The sequence below is a fragment of the Panulirus ornatus genome, chromosome 22, assembly GCF_036320965.1.
Source record: "Panulirus ornatus isolate Po-2019 chromosome 22, ASM3632096v1, whole genome shotgun sequence".
Taxonomy (NCBI): Eukaryota; Metazoa; Arthropoda; class Malacostraca; order Decapoda; family Palinuridae; genus Panulirus; species Panulirus ornatus.
The window spans coordinates 19,421,919-19,440,313 of NC_092245.1; the positions used below are offsets into that span (position 1 = coordinate 19,421,919).

The 18,395-nt window shown below is 38.6% G+C and overlaps 2 protein-coding genes across 5 annotated transcripts in view; one reads left to right on the top strand and one right to left on the bottom strand.

The window, feature by feature from the left end:
- LOC139756609 (1-acyl-sn-glycerol-3-phosphate acyltransferase delta-like) overlaps positions 1 to 8,842 on the bottom strand; it is a 28,862-nt gene extending 20,020 nt beyond the window's left edge. The window contains exons 1-2 of one of the 4 annotated variants that reach the window (XM_071676257.1): positions 8,719 to 8,842; positions 2,084 to 2,278 (exon numbers count right to left, since the gene is read on the bottom strand). In XM_071676257.1, coding sequence (XP_071532358.1) covers positions 2,084 to 2,273 — 190 coding nt within the window. In that variant the 5' untranslated portion in view covers positions 2,274 to 2,278; positions 8,719 to 8,842. Of the gene's footprint in view, positions 1 to 2,083; positions 2,279 to 3,563; positions 3,703 to 8,718 lie in introns of those variants that run through there. The other 3 variants (XM_071676260.1, XM_071676258.1, XM_071676259.1) reach the window with 3 other exon arrangements.
- Positions 8,843 to 13,180: 4,338 nt separating this feature from the next.
- Positions 13,181 to 18,395, top strand: part of rod (rough deal) — a 75,894-nt gene continuing 70,679 nt past the window's right edge. The window contains exons 1-3 of the mRNA XM_071676261.1: positions 13,181 to 13,293; positions 13,790 to 13,912; positions 14,142 to 14,377. Coding sequence (XP_071532362.1) covers positions 13,790 to 13,912; positions 14,142 to 14,377 — 359 coding nt within the window. The 5' untranslated portion in view covers positions 13,181 to 13,293. The remainder of the gene's footprint in view (positions 13,294 to 13,789; positions 13,913 to 14,141; positions 14,378 to 18,395) is intronic.

Here is an 18,395-nt window from a genome sequence, read left to right on the forward strand (position 1 = left end):
AGAGAGCAGAAGGTGTGTTGAAATGGTCTGGACATATGGAGAGAATGAGGGAGGAACGATTGACAAAGAGGATATATGTGTCAGAGGTGAAGGGAACAAGGAGAACCAGGAGACCATATTGGAGGTGAAAGGATGGATTGAAAGAGATTTTGAGCATTCAGGGCCTGAACATGCAGGAGGATGAGAGGTGTGCAAGGAATAGAGTGAATTGGAATGATGTGGTATACTAGGGGTTGATGCGCTGTCAACGGACTGAGCCAGGGCATGTGAAGCGTCTAGGGTAAACCATGGAAAGGTCTTTGGAGCCTAGATGTGGATAGGGAGCTGTGGTTTTGGTGCACTACATGTGACAGCTAGAGACTGAGTGTGAATGAATGTGGCCTTTTTTTGTCTGTGTGGTGGGGTAGCGAAAGGAATGCATGAAGGCAAGCTAATATGAATATGTACATATGTATATACGTGTATGTATACCTATGTATATGTTGATATGTATAAGCATGTATATGTGTGTGTATGGGCATTTATGTATATATATGTGTGTATATGAGTGGATGGGCCATTTTTCATCTGTTTCCTAGCACTATCTCACTGATGTGGGAAACAGTGATTAAGTACAATAAATAAATAAAAAAGTGGTAGGTCATTACCTATATGGAAGGAATGTGAATGACTAGGGGTTGTACAATGGGAAGTAGCGCAAGGCTAAGAAGAAAATACAGGGGCTGAAAAAGAGGGCAATTGAGAGTTGTGGGCAAGAAAGTATTGGCAAACTTCAGGGAGGATGAGAATATGTTTTGGAAGGAGGTACATAGTGTGAGAAAAAGAAGACAAATAAAAGTATCTGCGATGGAGCAGATAGAATCACACACCCACTGCTACCCTCCATCAGCCCCTCTTCCCACTACTACATGCCTTACTTTCTGCACTGCCCCCCATCAAGATACTACCATCAGCTCTTCACCATGGCAAAACCAAGGTAGATAAATGATTAAGAATTAAGTTTCCCTTTCGCCTACAGGCAATTCTTTATTTTTGTTATGTGATGTTTTAAAGACTAATTTTTCCATGAAATCTGCTCGTAAGGTGAATGACATATTTACCATAAATCATAGCTCAGGGGCTGAGAAAAATATACACATTAATCTGATGTTATTGTATAAAAGTATTTTTGGTCTCTAAACCTATGAGACACTGCTTAATGCTTCTATAACTAGCTATGTTACTATTTCATGTCATATGACACTACTGGGTCCAGCTTTTATCTAAAGTTCCAGCTGAAGTTTCCTTCTACCAATTACTCTGATGTCATTAGCAGCCTACCACCACAGCTGGACAAATGTCTTCCATCTCAGCACACAAACTGTCAGAGTAGGCATTCGTCATCCATATAAGCACAGAAACTGTATGAGTGGGCATATATCATCTTTGCAAGATTCACAGGCTCACAGGTGTAGCCTTTTTGAATGAAAATAAAATCTATTGTATTACAGCTTATATTTTTGATGACTAAGTTTTTCATTTATTCATCTATGTGAAATGTAAAAATCATGCCCAGGAAAAACAAAAAGTATGAAAAGTGATTCATATATGAAGAATGAAATCATTTCCCCAAAACACATAATTATCATATACCTATAAAGAATAGCAGCATCCATGCTGCCAGTCCAAGTCCTTACATGTCCATCCAACACCCTTACATATCAACACAGAGGAAAGTATACAACTTCTGGGAGAATTTTCTTCAAAATTTATTTCATGTACTGTATTCTACATGGAAAATCCAATCCTCAGTTTTTTCATATTTGGGTAGGATAACTTCTGAGGAATTGTGCAGTTAAGGAGTTAATGTTAGCCTGATCTACAACATTTACATCATCTTTATAATCTTAATTCAAGAATATTGCCATTACTAATAAAAGGCTAAATTTTCTTAAAATTAAATACTTATGAAATGGGTTTTCATCATGTGGCACAGGTAGTGTACTTACGTATTATTTACTGGCTCTCTATAACCACCTAAAATTCAAAATTTACAAACAAGACAATACAAGAAAATAAAGTAAAAAAAAAAAAAAATACTTACGGGACATAAGTGAATACATGAGGTAGTAGTTTATGGAGCAGTACAGAGATTTGCTGAAGGGCCTCAATGTGACATACAGTAGAAACTGAACTGCATTGATTATCACGCCAGAGATAAAGAAAGTGACGCACAAAAGGAGGTGAAGTGCATACCACCTACGAATCTCTGTGAAGTCCTCCAGTTCCCACATCTTCTCTGCAGGAGAAGTAATTCCATCAATGCAGTTGTTTATTAATGAAATATAACAAAATCAACTATGCTATATAATGAGTGAGGGGCTTCTCAAAGTGCAATCTCTAACTGTGAGGAAATTGAAAGATAACAGATTTGGAGTGTGAGTTTGAACAGAGAGAGCCTGGAAGAAGTTGAGTTTTAGATCCCTTGGGATGGTTAGGGAAAAGAATGGAACCATGGGAACTGAAGTCAACCATAGGGTGAGTGAAGGGTTTAAGGTCCTGGGTACATTGAGGAATGTCTAGAGAGAAAGGTCACAGTCTTCAAGGGAAAGATAGTTACCATAAGTCTGATAGTATAGTGGTCCCAATAGAGTTGTATGGATGCAATATGGGCCTTGGGCAAAAATGTTAAGAGGGTAAATGTGTTAGAAATGAAATGTTTGAAGACATTATGTGGTGTGAGCAAATAAGAAGTGACAGGAAAAGAGAGAGGTGTGGTAGTAAGGGAAATATATATAAAAGAGCTGAAGAGGATGTGCTGATGTGGTTTGAATACATGAAGACCATGAATGAGGAGAGGATGACTAAGGGAGTAAACATGTCAGAAAAGGAAGGAAAAAGGAAAAGTGGTTAACCAAGGGGGAGGTCGAAGGATGGAGTAAAAGATACTTTGAAGGCTAAGGGCCTCAGCATGAAGAGGGGTGTGAGGCAGACATGGGCCAGAGTGGAATTGCAGGAATGTGGTATACAGGGGACAATGTGCTGTCAATGTAACTTTATTTGACAAAGTTGAGTGGAATGCAGTCCAACTTACCAATTTCCCAGGCTAACCTCAAAACTTGACCCACTTGCCCTTCAATGTCACACAGACACTGACAACTCAAGCGTGGGCCATTTTGATTACTGTTTCTTTCTCTCCACCTATGGGCTTTGGTACTCTTTACCCTCTCATGCCTTTCCCAATCACTAAGCCCTGGAACTCTTTAAAGGACAGGTTTTTCACTTCCTTTAAAATTTGTAAATCATTTTCCTTGTTTCTTCTTTTTCTTTCATTAACCTCTTTATATATCAATTAAGGCCCAGTCTTGATGTGAACTTATGTCCATGGTTGAAGCCTTCAACAAAAAAAAGAAAACAGTAAACCCCAATCACCTCAGGCAAATTCCCAATTAATTTCTGCCAAAATAGTCCATCACTATATCTTAAAGCTATACAAAATTCTTTGTAGACAATACAAAAACTGTGAGGAATTTTTTTCAGCAACTGTCAAGAATAATATTTAATTCTGAAACTAAGAGATTTACCTTGAGTAAGATATACAATGAAGTTACGGAGCACCCGTTAAAATTCACAACAATGATGACAGCAAACTAAAGATGTGAGAGCCAGGCTAGACATGACACTTAAACTCTTGAACTTCACTCTTCAGTCTGCTTCCATCTCATGTGAGAATCTATCATTTATCTGCACCAACATCCTGTATCAGAAGTACTTGACCTTCACCTGAGTGATAACGCATTTTTCAGCTTTTTTTCTTTTCAAATAAAGTCCACCCTGCTACCTTTGCTTCCGGTGTTCAGGTCACTGAATATCAATTTATAATCACTGAAATCCCAGTTATATTTTCAGTACTCTTCTATTTAAGATTCTGTGCAGTAAAAGTTCTCAGTATGTTACTTATGATAAAAACTATGACTTCATAGAGATGTTATCTTAAATGTTCCTTATCTCCTGTTCAATTTTTGTACCATTTCTAGGATTTCCCATAACTTCTAATTCCCTATACATTAGCAAAAGATCGTATATTGATAACATAATTTCAAAAACCTTAAAAATATTATGAGTGTAAAATGGATGAAAGGTAATTTCTTCAGAGCTCTTATAAACATATATAACACAATAGTATCAACATCCTTCCCCCTTCCAAACTTCAAAAAATGACACTCAGATACCAGCTACACACAAAATAGGACCTCAAGATAAACTAAATGTTCCTTGTGCCGTGGATATTATTCAGATTTCATTAGAGACAAGCAGAGGCAGTGCACACACATGCAAAAAGAGCCAATTTTGAGCCTAATTTGTTGTCAAGCTGCACATATGGAGAATGGTGAGGAAAATTGGGCCTTCTGTTGCCAAAGCTGCATATAAGGAGAAATATGAATAAAGCAAAGTGTCTGCTGACAAATATAGGTATTAGAACTGCAGTCAAGAACACGGATAAAGATTAACTATGTAAGCTACTCACAACATATGTTAGTCCAAGTCAGAACTATGCCTGATTGGTCACTGCACGTAAAGAAGCAAAAAGATTTGACGAGGGTACAAACTGGAGCAACTAAAATGGTACCTGAATTGAAATAATTTAGCATGATAGGCTGAGGGCTTCAGAGCTGCCTGCTATGGAGAAAAGGGAGAAGGTATTTTAATAACACCTGTCAAATTTCTAAATCAGCAGAATGACACGGACATTGAAAAGTTCTCCAAGAGATGCAATACCAAAGTAATCTGAGACCATGAAAGACACTGAGCAAATAGATAGTTAGAAAGGATGTTAAGAATCACTGGTTTAGTGTAAGAGTTATGGATGGTTGATATAAACTGATGAATGAGGCTATCAAAGTCGGCAGTTGATACAAGGTTACTTGATGGCACAGAAAGTCCAGGAGAAAGGGCTCCTCAAGTGTAGAGCAACCCCCCCCCCCATACTGTACAAGTTGGTAATTACTGTATTAACTGATGTATCACAGTTTTTCCATACTTGTTACCATTTCTCAGTAATAAACAATAAATCACCAAGAGGAACAAAATCCAGCAAAGACAGCACAAGACACAAATTGTAATCTGAGAGAAAGCAGTACAAACTAGTATTCAGTGAGCCAATAACCACTGTAAGGATTAATGACAAAACAAGATTCTTCATATAGACTACTTCCCCACAGACAAATATATCAGAAATCAATTACGATCAAACAGACTTTGAGAAAGCAAATGATAGCATGTATATGCATTTTGCTCAAGGATCAAACTCAAGTTCTTTCCTGAAAAAAAAAGGATTTCAGCACTCTTTAGTGAAAATTTAGACTACACTAGTACCATCCTGGAGAATTTGGAAACTTTATACAACCCTCTATGAACAAAAGGAGCAAAGCAATCCAAAAACCTGAAAACCAGTTCCACTGCCATGGTACAAAGATATTTGAAACAGCATACAGGGAAGAGATGACAGAATACTGAGCATGAGCATGAGATGACCAACATAAACCAAGACAGCACATTTAATACTTTCAAAGGCTGTCTTTCACAGGAGCAGCTGGTCAGGCTAAGGAACTGAGAAGGAAGAATGCTTAATATGATGAGGAAATATGTTACATCTGCTTCAGAGAATATAGTGGAAGACAGGGCAAGTGAGGCAGTTCAAAGTGGGGAGAATTCAAGGGATTCTTTACCTTGTCCAACTTTGGTGCCAGTTAGTGTCCTGTGTGCATTTAGTTCACATGTTGCTTTGGCGTTGATGTTATTGGTGTGGAGAGTGAATGTTAAATGTGTCATACCCGATGCCAAGAATGCTTTAGTGTTTTGTTCTTTTGGAGAAAAAAAAAGTCCATTCAAGGTGACTGGAGGCTGTGAGCTGGATTTGTGTCTGGCTGGGGTTTAAAGTCTATAAATTTACTATTTCATTAAAAGCTCCTGCAGTCCAAGGCTCCACTGTTGGACTCCTTTAGTGTAATTTATTTGAATAGACTGTACTCCTAATGATACAGCCTCATCACAGGCAACTTATACTTGCAATGTAACCATGAACACATGGAGTCGATAACATTCATATACTGTATTACATTTCATTTATTAATAATTACCCAAGGATAAATTTCTATGAAAGAGTCTTGGTGTTATCTAGGACCTTTCTATAGGTTCCTGTAGTACAAGGCTGCACTTCCTTCTGTAGCAAGGAAAAGTAGACTCATTTGGAGTGTGAAGTTCTTCACCAAGACAGTACTCCAAATGATTCAGCCTCACTTGACATAACTTTTCACTCGTGTAACCTTGAGTAGGCAGCATTCTGTAATTTCTACAGTATCTCGTGTCAAGCAACGTAGCGCCAGGAAACAGAGGAAAAATGGCCCATCCACTCATACACCCACATATATATATATATATATACGTATTATTTTATCATATTTTTCATTAAACTTAGTCACTGTCTCCTGTGTTAGCGAGGTAGCGCAAGGAAACAGACAAAAGAATGGCCTAACCCACACACATACACATGTATATACATACACACCCACACACACAAACATATACGTACCTATACATTTAAACATATACATACACAGACATATACATATATACACATGTACACATCCACACTTGCAGCCTTCATCCATTCCTGTCGCCACCCCACCACACATGCTCAATCCACTGACAGCATGTACACCCCGGTATACCACATCGTTCCAATTTACTCTATTCCTTGCATACCTTTCACCCTCCTGTATGTTCAGGCCCTGATCGTTGAAAAACTTTTTCACTCCATCCTTCCACCTTCAATTTGGTCTCCCACTTCTCCTTCCCTCTGCCTCTGACATATATATCCTCTTTGTCAATCTTTCCTCACTCATTCTCTCTCCTATCTCTCCTGGGGATTTTGAGGGATCGGGGCCTGAACATGCAGCAGTCCAAGGGGAAAATGATACACGATAAGTTCCCAAGTGCACTTTCGTGTAATAATCACATCATCAGGGGAGACACAAGAGAAATATAAGTCAATTGATATACAATGAAGATACGCAGCTAGGACGCCATTTGGTAAACATGCGATTGTCCAAGACAGACACGAGTGTATCATAAACTTATTATGTGGACAAGGTGAATTGTTTAAAAATTTTATCAACAATAAAGTTATCCAATTTGTATAGACCTTCACTAATATTAAGATTATAATTCTTTGTGTATTTAATAATAGAAGATTCAATGATATTTCTCATGGTAATAGAGTTAGAGTTAATAACTGAGATGGCATTACTCCAGTCAGTACAATGATCATAGTTTTTAACGTGATTAAACAAGGCATTTGATTCTTGTCCTGTTCTTATACTATATTTACGTTGCTTAAGTCTAACAGAAAGATCCTTACCAGTCTGCCTAACATAAAATTTATAACTTCTACATGGCACTTTATAGATGCACCCAGGAGAATTTTCTGGAGAATTCCTGATTAAGGTATTCTTTATAGTATTAATGTTGCTGAAAACAACATTTAAATTAAAGGATTTAAGCATGGGAAGTAAAGTAAAATTATCATTAAAAGGGAGAACTAAAAGATTCTTGTTGTCAATGGGAGGTTTGGGCTCAACTCTATAAAATGATTTCTTTGCTAACTTAAGGGATTTAACAATGAAAGATCTAGGGAACTTTCACTTAGATCCAATTGAATATATCTTCTCAAACTCATCATCAATATACTCTAGACTGCAAATCAGAGTATATTGATGAGTAAATCTCCAAATCACAATCTGCCTCTTTGATTCTCTGGGCACTACACTAGCATTGCAAAACAAAATAATTAAAACACCAGTTAAAAATAATACAGTTAAATGGGACTTTTACACACTACCTAATGGACATGAAGGAAAATACACAATATTGGCATAACAGTGTCAGTTAAATGGGACTTTTACTCACTAACTAATGGACATGAAGGAAAATACACAATATTGGCATAAAAGTGTCTCTATCCAGTGTTGACATACATGTCAACTTTGTTGGCAATAGGATCACTAAAGAAAAAAAGGTGTTCCAATAAGAACAATGAGGATTATCTTTTACAAACACTACAGTTTAGGCTAAATCCGTTAGTTACTTTAAATTGGGTCAGGTTTCTTTTAAGTTATGGAAGATGATCCCGGTCAGGCAATTAAAACCATTTAACCAATTGGTGCCATACCAATCGCATGGAACATAATGCTCTACCAAGGAAATATACCATTCACACTCCTGCTTCATTCCCCATACTTAAGACATTTTCCCAGATTTCACTATTAATGTAAATGCGGCACTAAAGCACACTTTTACTAAAAGTATTACAATAGGCTTACGTATAAAATACGTGACAGCCTTTCAGCTCCTATACAGTAAATCTGTTCGGTGTTTCCTTCCTCACACTTTTGTGATATTAATAGCGGACCCATCGTGTTGAATCATTTTGTACAAGACTCTAAACTGTCCATAGGAATTCACATATCAAGTGTATATCATCTCGGATGGCTCTGCACCCTTTTCAATTAAATATTATGAGTACGTTTACCATGCCTGCCGGAGATCCTCTCCCCCACATTTACAAATATATTTCCTTCTTATATAATTACATAGACTAACAGGTGAACTACAGGTCCTTCCTGGTCGCTATGGAGTAATCATCGTTTTATTAATCTTTCCCCCTCTTTTTTTTTTTACCTTTGACGTAGCTCTCATAGGTTTCTACTTGCACAGATTCTCCTATTACTACCGCAACGTAGACGAATGATCAGCTGATATTGCACGCGAACCGCACTGCGCATAGACGCAGTCATGGCGTATTATATACGGAAACAAAAAATATTTAGAATTTAGATTTACTGATATAGATTTTTAAACCCGGCATTTTGATTTATTAGAAAGTGATAATCCACAGATGAAAATTTAATTCTTTTTATCGCCGAGTATGTGAATCTCATGTAGTGTTTCCTTTACAAAACTCTCATTGATTAAACTTGTATATGTGTTTGTGTGTGTGTGTGTCGTAAATTGGGTGCATTCTGCACATGAATCCAAAGTCCAGTGCTTGCCAGAGTTTTAATTAGATATAATCGAAGCCTTTTTGTTTCACCAGTTGGATTACCCCGCATAATGCAGCTGCCAGAAAGTATATGATCGTTGCTTTAGTCTTCAAGGAAGTTTGGGGGTGGTACAGTATGATTAAAAATTCCATATCGTCTCTCTTCAATGGCATTAAAATTTAATGTCATTGACTATAAAGCCATGACCACATCAGAAATGTCCGCAGATGTCTTATCAGATGATTTTTACGTAAACATTCTGAGTAGCTATTAGGAAGATAAAACACCACTGCAATGATAATATGTGGCGTGAGGCATATTAACATCATCATACCCAAAATAGATACATACTGGATGTCTATATCTGTGTCTCCTTATGACGCACAACCTGTTCTTAAAATCTCTTCTTACATGATGAATTATTCTAATATTCCTTCAAATTTATCCTATGCCATTCCCTATATATATATTTTTTTTGGTATACACCAACATTAAGTACTTCTCCCTCTAGACATGGGGTGGGTGTATGAGCTTAGGACTATACTAATTCGTCTGTTTTCTTTCTTATATATATATAAAACCTTGCCACCTTGAAAGTATGCATTGGTTTGGGCAGCCAAGTCCTAACACGGGCTCTTGTGAAGCATTGGTATGTCTGGCCCTCCACCACCCCACCCCTGAGTTGGGTGACCTATATGACAAAGAGGACATTAGCCACTGGTTACAGGATTTCATCAGAATTACAGCATGTACGAGAAGTGTTACAGGATTTCATCAGAAGTACAGCATGTACAAGAAGTGTTACATCATAATGTATCAACTCAGTAATGATAATTAACATGTATTTTGCGTATTTACACATTTAAGCACAGTGGGCGTTGGCAAGACAGTAAATAATATTTACAACATTTATGTTCATGACTTATATTTCTTTTTGTTATTGATCGATTACTTTATCAATATTTCAAATTTTATCTCCCCTTTTTCGGGTCTCCAGATGGCCATCCCCGGGAATTTTGCCCTGGTATAGTCCTACCCACTTGGTAGGCCTGTCAGTGGCATAGCCTATCCTTTCACAATGAAGTTGATAGATCTAAGAACCCTTCTTAATACCGTCCTGTTAATCTAACTTTTGTTTTGTCTTCGATTTTTTTTTCCGGAAATGGTATTTCCTTTGGCGTCTTAGCCGGTAGTTCAGTACCAAAGTCCGACCCATGTTTCTTTTAAGGTAGGTGGGAGTAAAGGGATAATAGCCATACCTGAGTCTGAGGCATGTTTCCCACACGAACTAGGTAAGAGGGGTGGGGCCAGAACGAGCTTCGTGCAGCAGAAATAACAAGATGCTGGAAAAGAAGCAAAATGGCCTGGAAAGGTCAAAGAGAGTAACCTTGACTGAGGGTAATCCTAAAAAAGTTAGAGCGAGGAGGATGGTGAAGCCTGTGGGAAAGTTAGAGCGAGGAGAATGGTGAAGCGTATGGGAAATTAGAGCCAGGAGGATGGTGAAGCCTATGGGAAAGCTAGGGCGAGGAGGATGGTGAAGCTAAAGGAAAGTTAGAACGAGGAGGATGGTGAAGCCTATGGGAAACTTGGAGCGAGGAGGATGGTGAAGCCTATGGAAAGTTAGAGCGAGGAGAATGGTGAAGCCTATGGAAAGTTAGAGCGAGGAGGATGGTGAAGCTAATGGAAAGTTAGAGCGAGGAGGATGGTGAAGCTAATGGAAAGTTAGAGCGAGGAGGATGGTGAAGCCTATGGGAAACTTAGAGCGAGGAGGATGGTGAAGCGTATGGGAAACTTAGAGCGAGGAGGATGGTGAAGCTTATGGAAAGTTAGAGGAGGATGGTGAAGCCTATGGAAAGTTAGAGGAGGATGGTGAAGCCTATGGGGAAGTTACTTAACTAGCTAGGGTGTTGGAAGAGCTACTTAAAGGAGAAGCTGCTAATCAGGATAATAAGGAAAGGACTCGTGGCCTCGTGAAAATAACTGTGGGAGAAATGTTTATGACTGGACATGGGGAAGCGTCAAGCGTTGATTGGCTTTGCAGCAGAATGATTTTGTTATGTATAGGGTGATGATAATGGTGAATTAACAAGGTGGCATTGTAGGATACATGGGACCGGGATGGTAATGTAATGTCCTCCAATAACTATTGTAGTTTCCTAAAAGAAATGCATCAGTAGAACTATTGAAATTTTAGGCTAAATCGAAAGGAGTATTCTTTTTTTTAGATATTTTTCATATTTTAACATTTCTCCCTCTTCAATTAATTTCGTATACGAATTTCAGCTGTAGTCTACCCTTGTATATAGTTCTAGGTATATTATCTCATTTTTGTATCTCCCCTAACGATGTGATTATGCTTGAAAGTGTACTTAGGACTTACTATGTTCAGTTTTCCTCATAGTTATTAGCAATGCTTGATCATGCGCATGACTGTAACCAACTACAGTGTCTAGCTCGCTATCTAACGCGGGAAACGGCGATCAAGTACTATAAATTATATATATATATATATATATATATATATATATATATATATATATATTCTTTTTTCTTTCTTTTAAACTATCCGCCATTTCCCGCATTAGCGAGGTAGCCTTAAGAACAGAGGACTGGGCCTTTGTGGAATATCCTCACCTGGCTCCCCTCTGTTCCTTCTTTTGGAAAAAAAAAGAATATATATATATATATATATATATATATATATATATATATATATATATATATATATATATATTCCTATGAGTCCACGGGGAAATTAAACACGATAAGTTCCCAAGTGCACTTTCGTGTAATAATCACATCATCAAAACAAGACAGAAACATTAGTCAGTTGATGTACAACGAAGAGACGTAGCCAAGTAAATGCCAGAGTCCTGGAGAGAGGGGCGAGTTTGCAGTCTGTAGGGGATGAGAGGGCCTGGGAAGTGAGCCAAGTGGTTTTGTTTGCCGATGATATTTGCACTGGTGGAAGATTAGTGCAAAACATTGGGTTAGTGATTGAGTTTGGAAGAGTGCGTGAAGGGAGGGAGAGTAAATGTGCATAAAAGCAAAGATATTACGTTTAGCAGAGTTAAAGGACAGGTTATTAGGGTGTGAGTTTGAATGGAGAAAAAATGGAGGAGGTGAAGTGTTTTTGTTGCTTGAGAGTGGACATGGCAGCGAATGGAACCATAGAAGCGTAAGTCATGAGTTTGAGGCGGTTTGATCAAGTAATGAAAGGTTAAGAGAGAGGTGTAGTGATAAAAAGAGCGTGTTAACATGAGTTTACATGAGAAAGACAGACAACAGGAGGGCTGATTGGTCCACGACTGGGTTGTCTGGTAGAAAAAGGAAACAAGGGGTAAAAAGGAAAAACGAAAAATATAGGAAAAGGGGAAAAAAGAGCTAAAGAGAGTTTGCTGCAATGGTTTGGACTTAATGGAGAAAATGGGTGAAGAAAGGTTGACAAAGAGGATATATGTGTCAGAGGTGAAAGGAATAAGAATAAACGGGGAGACCATGCTGGAGATGGAAGAATGCGGTGATAAAAGATTTTGAGCACTCGGGGCCTGAACACGCAGGAGGGTGAAAAGCATGCGCGGGATAGAGTGAGTTGGAACGATGTGGTATGCAGGGGTCGACATGCTGTCATTGGACTGAACTAGGATATGTAAAGCCTCCAGGGTGATCCTCGGAAAGGTACATAGGGACTGTTTGTGGATAGGGAGCTGTGGTTTCGGCGCATTGCACATGACAGGTAGAGAATGGTTGAGAGCGGATACGGCCTTTCTGGTGTTTCTGGCGCTACCCAGTGAATGCGGGAAAAGGCGATCAGGAGTATATATATATATATATATATATATATATATATATATATATATATATATATATATATATATATATATATATATATATATATATATATATATATTACTTTTACAATAGAAGGAACAGAGAATGGGGTCATCTCTTGTCATTTTCTCTCAAGTGTAAGTTTGACATTGTACATGTCAAACTTACATTGTACATGTGTAAGCAGACCTTCAATAATCATTATAATGAAACATAAATAGTAACACCGATAAAATATTGAGGGAATTTTGTGTCAGTCATCGTTTCCCTTCATGTTTTGTTTTGAGATTGGCGCGAATGATTGATACAGGGGAGGAACGTCAACCTGATGTTTTCCATGAGTTTTATAATCTGTAGTGTCGTCTAAGTGTGCTAAAACAAGGTAATGGATTTTGCTATGAAAGTAGAGTCATGTGATTCAATTGAGTTTTTTCCTCTGCTTTACTGAACGTGTTAATTACAGTATTGTTTTGCTCTGCACTGGGGCGCCCAAGAGGGCAGTGGCTACACAGGGCGGTCGCCCCAAATGACAAGTGTCAGTGTGTCACGAGAGGAATCCAGGTTAATTATAACTTTGGTTGCGACTGCCTTCGAGTGCCTGTAGCACTTCGGCCTCTCTTGTGTGGTATATCAAAATGAAGTATATTAAATATTTGAATTCTGGTAGTAGGCGTTGTCCGCCTATGGAACCAGATCTTTTTCCGAGACTTCATTATAGGTTTGCTTCAGTCCATGATATTCTTTTATTGCTTAGTTTGCATTTCGTTAAAATCATCAGTATATTTTTCCTTTTGTGCAACATTCTAGTCCATGTACGGAAATCTTAATGCTTAATGTGTTTTTCTGTATTTAGGTGACAGGTACTTTTTCTTCTCCAGATGGTGAGGTGGGAGGTGCTGTATGCTGACAGTGATGAGGAGACTCGTCAGGCTGGTGATTTAAGTTCATTAACATCCTTGTATGAGGTTGTGAAGTTAGCGTACTTGCAGTCTGATAGTACGGTAAGTCATTAGGTATCCTTTTCAGGGACCTTTTATTTGAGAGCTCATGGCGAGTGATTATATACAAACATTTATACCATAAAGTTTTGAATGTAGTAGTGTGTTTGGAAACTTAAGAAACTAAACAACAAAAGTTGAAGGGCTGTATATCAAATCACAGTGAATGATTAGGTGATGTAACTCGAAAGCATAAGATTGGCTATAAACTTAAATAGGTGTCTAATTACAGCTAGTTGATCTGCCTCAGCTTTTTGCTACTGCTGCTTGGGGTCATGTAGCTGTGGCTCTTGACTGCACCATTTTTGTCTTTGATGAGGGATGCTCGTCTCTCCTCATGCAGCTGGCCTTAGATGCACCAATAGACTTTGTCCTTTGGATCCTTCAAGGGGACTTCCTTATCTTGGGGGATAATTCTGGTGGAGTCCACTGGGTTCATGTGCAGTCAAAAAAAGTCTTGATCTCAAAGTAAGTGACTCCAAGAATTATTTGAAGGATGATTTATTGCAACATTTGTGATGTTTGTAATTGAATGACTTTTGTAACTAATTTCAGAAATTTTTAAGTAATATATTGTATTTTTCATTCTTTGTCAAAATTGTCATAAAGAATTGAAAGGTGCACCCATCCCTCTGCACAGAATAGATGCAACTTTGAAAAGTCATTTATATAGCAAAATTCTTAATACTGAAACTCATTTTCAGTACACTTTCATATAACCAGACATGCAAATAAATCACAGAACACATGATTCAGGAATATGTTGTTAGCCACAAGGAAAATAAAACACAAAGATCCAAGCACCTTCACTTTCCTTATGGCTACCAGCATGTTTTGAGATTTGTCCCCTTCATAGAAAATTTTGGAAGAAAGATATTATAAAAAGTAATTAGAATGTGGAAGCCTTTTTTAAAGCATGTTTGTTATAAGTTCGTTTCTGAGTTTGGTCTCCCCATTCTTCTTGTTCCCTTCTCTTCTGATTCATGTATCCTTTTTGTCAACCTTTCCTCACTCATTCTTTCCACATGACCTACTCATTTCAGCACACCTATTTCAACTTTTTATTACCACATATTACTCTTTCATTACTTACTTGGTCAAGCTACATCTCTCCATATATTATCCTCAAACATATAATTTCAAACAAATAGCTGAGGTTATTCTTGTGGGAATGGAAGCATTTGTCCTCTCTTCCTTCAAGACGACATCTTCATCCAATCCATGATTCAACCGTTCCTGTTCTAAGGCCATTCAGACAAGGGATCAGGCATATCGAGCTTGGAAAACTTCTCCTTTTTCTGGCTTCCATTCAGCTTTTATCATTGCACATAATCGCTGCAAGCACAATATCCATGAGGTGAAGCGTTCTTTTATTCATCCACTATCATCTACTGATAGGTCTTTCTGGTCTTTAGTTAAGGGCATATCTAACAACTTCTGTCACTCTACCTTTCTTTCACTTTTCCATTCTGATGGTGCTATAGCTGTCTCTCCCATTGACAAAGCGACTTTCTTTGGTTCCCATTTCTCCTCTAACTCCACCTTGGAAGACTCTAACATTCCTTCACCCCTTGATGCTCCTCTTACTAATCCTATGTCTCTTCCCATAATCTCTTCAGACTGTCCAAAAAGTACTTTTTTCTCTGGACACAAGCAAGGATTATGGTCATGATGGCATCCATCCCCATGTTCTGAAAGAATGTGCCTCTGGACTTGCACCTGTGCTTGCTCATTTGTTCCATTTCTTCCTTAAAACCAAAACTTTTCCTTCTTGGAAACATTCATTGATACATCTCATCCATAAGAAAGGTGACTGTTCTGACCCCTCTAACTATTGTCCAGTTGCTTTGACAGCTACCATATACAAAGTCTTTGAATCCATCCTCAACTTCCATATCCTTAAACACCCCAGAAATCACAGTCTTCTCTCTGATCACCAGTATGGCTTCCTTAAGGCAAGATCCATTGGTGGTTTTCTTTCTTATCTTAATAATGCCTGGTCATCATCCCTGAAAGATTTTGGGGAGTCATTTGTAGTTGCCCTTGACATATTTAAGGCTTTTGACAGGATGTGACATCAGGGTCCCATCTCTAAGCTCTCCTTTTTTGGTTTCTCTCCCTCAATTTGCTCCATCATATCTAGCTTCTTCTCCTGCCAATCTATCTCTGTGGTTGTTGATGGATCAGCCTCCCCCTTTTCTTCATCAACGGTGGTGTCCCTCAAGGTTCTGTCCTGTCCCCTACACTTCCTCCTTTTTTTCAACAATTTCCTCTTCACAAATAATCCAGTGCTCTCATACACTGATGACTCACCATTGCATTCATCCACATCCTTCAATTCTGTTCTCTCTTCTCTCTCTTGATCTGCCTCTCGTCTTGACACAGCTTTCTCAGTAAACTCAGACTTGGACAGGATATCTCAATTGGGTAGACAATGTTGGTTCTTTTGCCCTCTTCAATGGATATTACTTTGGTTTATGCTCCCGAGAGCTGGCTGCTTGTGTGCCCCAACCTCTAGCTAGACCCCACAGTACTCGGCAAGCTGCTTCATCACATGATTATTGTGTGGCCATTGGCAACTCAAGGGTGGGCCATTTTGATAACTGCTTCTTTCCCTACTCCTTGAAGCTTTTGAACTCTCTACCTTCTCCTGTCTTTCCCAATACCTATGACCTGGCACTTTTCAAAAGACAGGTCTGTCACATACTCAAAAATTCGTAAGTACTTTCCTTTGTCTTTTCTTTCTCTATTTCGTAATTCTCTCTTTCTTTCAATTAAGGCCTGGTCTTGATGTTAACGTTTGTCCATGACTGGAGCATTTTACATAAAAAAGAAAAACACATCCACCCACCTCTGCACAGGCTTGCTCCTATGTAATATTGTTGAGACTGCTATATCTTTAAACATTTTTGGTCTTCCAGATGATTTCCTCTCTCACATTCTTCAGTGCTCCCAAAACCTTAGTCCCTTCATCCACCCTCCAATGTCCACTCCCAGGAATCTAAAATACTTCATTTCCACCAGGTTTCCTCCATTCAAACTCACACCCTAGCTAACCTGTCACTCAACCCTGCTAAACCTAATAACCTTGCTTTTTTTCATATTTACTCTAACTTCCTCCTTTCACAAGCTCTTCCAAGCTCAGTCACCACCTTCTGCTGTTTCTTACTTGAATCCATCACAGTGCTGTTTCATGAGCAAAGAACAGTGACTCTCTTCCCAGGCAATTTTATCCCTCACAGGTTGCATACTTGGCTCTCTCTCCAAGACTTTTGCATTTGCCTCGATCGCCACCCCAACCATAAGCAAATTAATCAACCATGGTGACATCTTACACCCCTGCCATACACCCGCCTTCACTTGGAAACATTCAGTGTCTTCCCTTCCTACTCATATACATGCCTTACGCCCTTCTTACTGCTTGTAGTAGCTTAAGACTTTCCACAAGGCATCTCTGTCAACTCCATCATATACATTCTCCTGATCCATATATGCCACCTACAAATCCATATGTTTTTCTTTGTATTTCTCACACACATTTTTTAAAGCATATCCCTGATCCATACATCCTCTATCACTTCTGAAACCACAGTGCTCCTCTCCAATCTGATGCTCTGTATATGCTTTCACCCTCCTATACAACATACCAGGTACACTCAATAGACTCATACCTTTAGTTTGAACACTCTCTTTTATGCCCCTTACCTTTATACAATGGCATTGTACATGCATTCTGCCAATCCTCATGTACCTCACCATGATCCATACATATATAAAAAACGTCAACCAACCAACATCATAGTTACCCCCTTTCTTAAATTCGCATGCAATACCATCCACTCCATCCGCCTTGCCACATTTCCATTTACATAAGGCTTGCACCTCCTGTTCTCTCTTCACCAAACCATTCTCCTCGACTCTCCCACCTTTACCCAAACACCCTACATTTGCCATCCTATCATTAAACACGTGCAACATTCCTTCAAAATACTCACTCCGTCTCCTCCTCACTTCCTCATTACTTATTATCCATGGAGCCTGGTTATGGATAGAGAGCTGTGGTTTCAGTACATTACCCATGACAGATAGAGAATGGATATGAATAGATGTGACCTTTCTTTGTTGCTGGTGCTACCTTGTTAAAGTGGGAAACAGCTATTAAGTATGAAAAAAGTAGAAAACAATTGGAATAGTACAGGAGACATGGAAAGCTTCTGCTTGGTAGTGGAAACGATCTAATGTTGGGGGATTTGACTGTAGAGAAATTGACTGATAATGTCTGGGTCATCATGGAAGCTCTAAGTGAGGCATGAAGGTATAAGCATGTATATTGTACTTAGGAAAACTTTTGATACCAAAATATCAATGACCACAAACATTTTAGAGGCTTTTGCATCACTAGCACTAGAATTTGTATTCATGTACACCACCTTGGAAGTTCAAAGCATCAGCTGAGGTATCCCACTGGGTAAAAGTGATTAAGTAT